This window comes from Portunus trituberculatus, chromosome 7 (genome assembly GCF_017591435.1).
Source record: "Portunus trituberculatus isolate SZX2019 chromosome 7, ASM1759143v1, whole genome shotgun sequence".
Lineage (NCBI taxonomy): Eukaryota > Metazoa > Arthropoda > Malacostraca > Decapoda > Portunidae > Portunus > Portunus trituberculatus.
This window is the reverse complement of record NC_059261.1, coordinates 312,629-317,628: the sequence shown is the minus strand read 5'-3', so window position 1 is coordinate 317,628 and position 5,000 is coordinate 312,629. Positions and strand designations below refer to the sequence as shown.

Below are 5,000 nucleotides of genomic sequence, written 5' to 3'. Positions count from 1 at the left end.
AAATAAATAAATAAATAAATATATATATATATATATATATATATATATATATATATATATATATATATATATATATATATATATATATATATATATATATATATATATATATATATATATATATATATATATATATATATATATATATATACGTATATGTAAAACATAGTGCTTATATACACATATTTTTAAATTGCTTATAGACTGGCTTCGTTCTTCATCCAAGAAGATAGCGGCGACTACTACTCTCTTTGCTCTGATAATCCATCTGTGTGGTTTTGATAGGATATTTTTTTGTGAAAATAGAGAAATGTGAAGATATTTTGTTGGCAGTAGTGTTGGGAAATGTCTAGGGGGGGGGGGTGAGGACGGTCACCAACAACGAACGGTACGCCTCTCCCCACAAATGAGGTAACGAGATCCACAAAGACAAGGTTAAATGAGTTTGCTTGAGGGAAATGACACGACTTGTTCCATTTCTCCCATAAACACTGTACTCAATCCCCACAGACCAAGTTAGGTAAGTGTTCTTGAGAAAATAAGGAACTATAAATGCGAGTCGCGCGTTTCGGCGCAAAAAACCTCGCCGGTAAAAATAAAGTTACAGTAATGTGTGAAGTAGTGAATTATACGATGTATTTTTTTTCAAGTATTTACTTTGTGGTAAGAGATATATTCTCTTCCGGTGGACTGGGCTGTAAGTCGAACGAACAAACGTGATTATGGGAAAGAAAAATTCTCTTGGTGTCATCCAATCAATTTATTTCCTTTAATTAAGTTTATTGATAAATACTGTGAATTTGTATTCCTGTAATAGCAATTTCAAATTATAACCAGTGCCTTAATTCAGCTACCGCTACAATTTGAAGAGAATAAAAACCGAAATTTTTAATTTTCAGAATTGTTTTCATTTTCTCTTAATAAAACCTGCAATATATATATATATATATATATATATATATATATATATATATATATATATATATATATATATATATATAGAGAGAGAGAGAGAGAGAGAGAGAGAGAGAGAGAGAGAGAGAGAGAGAGAGAGAGAGAGAGAGAGAGAGAGAGAGAGAGAGAGAGAGAGAGAGAGAGAGAGAGAGAGAGAGAGAGAGAGAGAGAGAGAGAGAGAGAGAGAGAGAGAGAGAGAGAGAGAGAGAGAGAGAGAGAGAGAGAGAGAGAGAGAGAGAGAGAGAGATGCAGTGGGCACCCAATACTCAAGCTTAATTCGTTCCAAATAGCTGTTCAAGTATCAATCAGTTCGACTATCGATATTCATAAATCACGCAATTCATTCTGATCTTACCAAAACTTAAAGTTTATAAATATTTTAATGTTATTTTTTTTCATATAATTTTGATTTGTACATTACATATCGAAAGTGAAAGCTGCTAATGGATAACGTAGAAGAGGCGGGGAGAAATGTGGAGAAGATTAGGGAGGTCGTCGGAGGACGAATCTCATCCATGAAAACTTCTGGTAACATTTTTCCTGGTGTGATTCCTGTGAATCCACTAGTGGAGGGCTGTGGCTCACTAACAAATGCACTCTCACTAGATTCCTTATTTTTACCACTAATAAGTCTCTTTGCTGTCATTATATTTTTTAAAAGAGAAGTACAAAGAGAAGGCAGAAGAACATTGTTTTTCTCACGACTGCGATAGAACTAGAGATGCGCACCGGAATCCGGTATACCTGAATACCGGTATGTTATTTCGGTATTAACGGCGGGGAGGGAAATACCAGAGCTTTGTTTACAACTATGTGTGCGGCTGTTTGATTAATAGATATTTTCACCACTGATAAGTCTTTGGTGTTAATGTAAGTACATACATGAAAACTGCAGATAGAACGCAAGAGAATGTTATTCCAACGACAGCGGCAGCACAAGTCACAACAGGCGGATGAGGGAAGAGAAAGGCCAAGGAGCCTTTGTTTACAACCTCGTATGTAGACGTCCGACTATCTGGTATTTTTTTCTAATATTAAATCGAATTTCTGCGTTCAAGTATTGAGTATTGAGTCTCCAATTATTATTTTTCTTCTTCTTCTTCTTCTTCTTCTTATTATATATATATATATATATATATATATATATATATATATTTTTTTTTTTTTTTTTTTTTACGTTATGGCCTATAGCGCCTACAGGGATACTTGAAGAGTACATGTGGGAAGCGCTGTTAAGCTTGCGGCTGTTAATGGCGCAGGCAATTTCATTCATAGTGGTACCCATATTAAGGACCATATCACCACCCAAGTGCATCTTTGTTGTAACCACCTAGAACCTGGGTGTGTATATATATATATATATATATATATATATATATATATATATATATATATATATATATATATATATATTATTTTAGTGAGTTTGGAATATAAGTATTGATGTCATTAATGTCATTAAAGAAAAATGATTATTCTACCGTTTTTATACCTGAATTACTTTACAGCATGAAGAAATGTCTGTGCGCATGCTTGACCACTTGTGGAAGAAGAATGATTTAAAGGATTCGTTAAGGGAATTGAACGATGATGATCTGGCATTCATCAAGGCAATGATACATCCAAAAGGATGCCCGCTCCCAGAGAAGTATCGGTCGAAAAAATTTCTCTTGCAAGTACGTAAACATATGTATATGGGCATGTGTGTGTGTGTGTGTGTGTGTGTGTGTGTGTGTGTGTGTGTGTGTGTACACACACACACACACACACACACACACACACACACACAGGAGGTAGTAGACACCTACCGAAACAATAACTTACTCCCAGTGAGATCTAATAGCACTAGTTCAGGGGGTGCTGTGAACCTTCCATTAAAGCTAGTTGTAATCTCGCTGAATGTTTCCCTTTGTGTTTCACAACTCAAGGGGGCAGTCACAGCCTACCCTCTAAAGACAGCTCTCCTTCTTCACACAAAACTACATGCACTTACCACACATACACCCTTCACTCCAAATCAAAATTTAAAAGAAAATGGGACCCAAAATAAACAACGCCTCGGAGTCCCCCTCTGGGGAAGGGACCAAAAATGTCCCCAGGTCGGACACCTCTCCTGTTGAAGACCACAAATGCCTTGACACCTCCCTCAACTTTTTCTACATTAACTTCTGCAACATTCGCGGTCTTAGATCTAATTTTCAATCTGTGGAACACCACCTCTCCTCTACTAAACCTCATCTTCTTTTCCTCACCGAAACACAGCTGTCTGAGGCAACTGACAGTAGCCCTTCTCTGTTCCCTCCTACTTTCTCTATTCTCATTTTCATTCCAAAGCTGGATGTTGCGTCTATGTACGCAACGACTTAACTTGCTCTCGTGTCCACGCTCTTGACTCTTGAGAATTTTTCACCATCTGGCTACGACCTAACAGTCACTCTCAAACTAAATTCATCTGTGCTGTTTATCTTTCCCCTAACTCTTCTGACTATAGTAATTTCTTCGATTACTTAACTTCTAAAGTGGAGCACATTCTGTCCCTCTACCCTTTCGCTGATATTTCCATTTTTTGAGATTTCAATGTTCACCACCAGCTTTGGCTTTCCTCTCCCTTCACTGACCACCCTGGTGAACTAGCCCTCAACTTTGCTATCCTCCATGACCTAGAGCAACCGGTACAACACCCTACTCGTATTCCTGACCGTCTTGGAGACACGCCCAACATTCTTGATCTCTTCCTCACCTCTAACCCTTCTGCTTATGCTGTCACCCTTTCATCTCCGTTGGGCTCCTCCGATCACAATCTCATTTCTGTATCTTGTCCTATTTTTCCAATCCCTCCGCAGGATCCCCAAAGCGAAGGTGCCTCTGGCGTTTTGCCTCTGCCAGTTGGGGGACCTGAGGAGGTATTATGCTGATTTTCCTGGAATGATTATTGCTTCCGTGTCAGAGACCCATCTCTTTGTGCTGAACGCATAACAGAGGTGTTAGTATCTGGCATGGAGGCGTACATTCCTCATTCTTTTCTCAACCTAAACCTTCTAAACCTTGGTTTAACTCAGCCTGTTCTCGTGCTATACATGATAGAGAGGTTGCCCACAAAAGGTACTTGAGCCTTCCATCTCCTGAATCTCATGCACTTTATATCTCTGCCGGAATCATGCCAAGTCTGTTCTTCAACTTGCCAAACACTCTTTCATAAATAGGAAATGTCAAAATCTTTCAAACTCAAACTCTCCTCGTGACTTCTGGCATCTAGCCAAAAACATCTCAAATAACTTCACTTCTTCATCTTTCCTCCTTTATTTCATCCTGATGCACCACTGCCACCACTGCCATCTCTTCTTCTCTACACTCTTGCTTGGAGACCCCTCTCTAAAGCTGAACTCTCTTTCTCAAACCTTTGCTCACAACTCCACCTTGGACGATTCTGGGCTTGTCCCTCCTTCTCCTCCTCCCTCTGACTATTGCATGTCTACAATTGAAATTCTTCGTAATGATGTTTTCCATGCCCTTGCTGGCCTAAACCCTTGGAAGGCTTATGGACCTGATGGGGTCTCTCCTATTGTTCTCAAAAACTGTGTTTCCGTGCTTGCACCTTGCCTGGCAAAACTCTTCCAACTTTGTCTATCGACTTCTACCTTTCCTTTCGATCTTTCTAAGATTTTCGATTGGTGCAGAGAAAATCTAGTAGTTTTCAATGCCTCAAAAACTCATTCCTCCATCTATCAACTCGACACAACCTTCCAGACAACTATCCTCTCTTCTTCAATGACACTCAACTGTCTCCCTCTTCCACAATGAATATATATATATATATATATATATATATATATATATATATATATATATATATATATTTATATATATATATATATATATATATATATATATATATATATATATATATATATATATATTATATATATATTTTATTTTTTTTTTTTATATATATATATATATATATATATATATATATATATATATATATATATATATATATATATATATATATATATATATATATATATATATATATATATATATAT

At 36.8% G+C, this 5,000-nt stretch overlaps 1 protein-coding gene across 1 annotated transcript in view; it reads left to right on the top strand.

The window, feature by feature from the left end:
- LOC123519224 (deoxynucleoside triphosphate triphosphohydrolase SAMHD1-like) overlaps positions 1 to 5,000 on the top strand; it is an 85,835-nt gene that overhangs the window by 54,827 nt on the left and 26,008 nt on the right. The window contains exon 4 of the mRNA XM_045280350.1: positions 2,463 to 2,630. Coding sequence (XP_045136285.1) covers positions 2,463 to 2,630 — 168 coding nt within the window. The remainder of the gene's footprint in view (positions 1 to 2,462; positions 2,631 to 5,000) is intronic.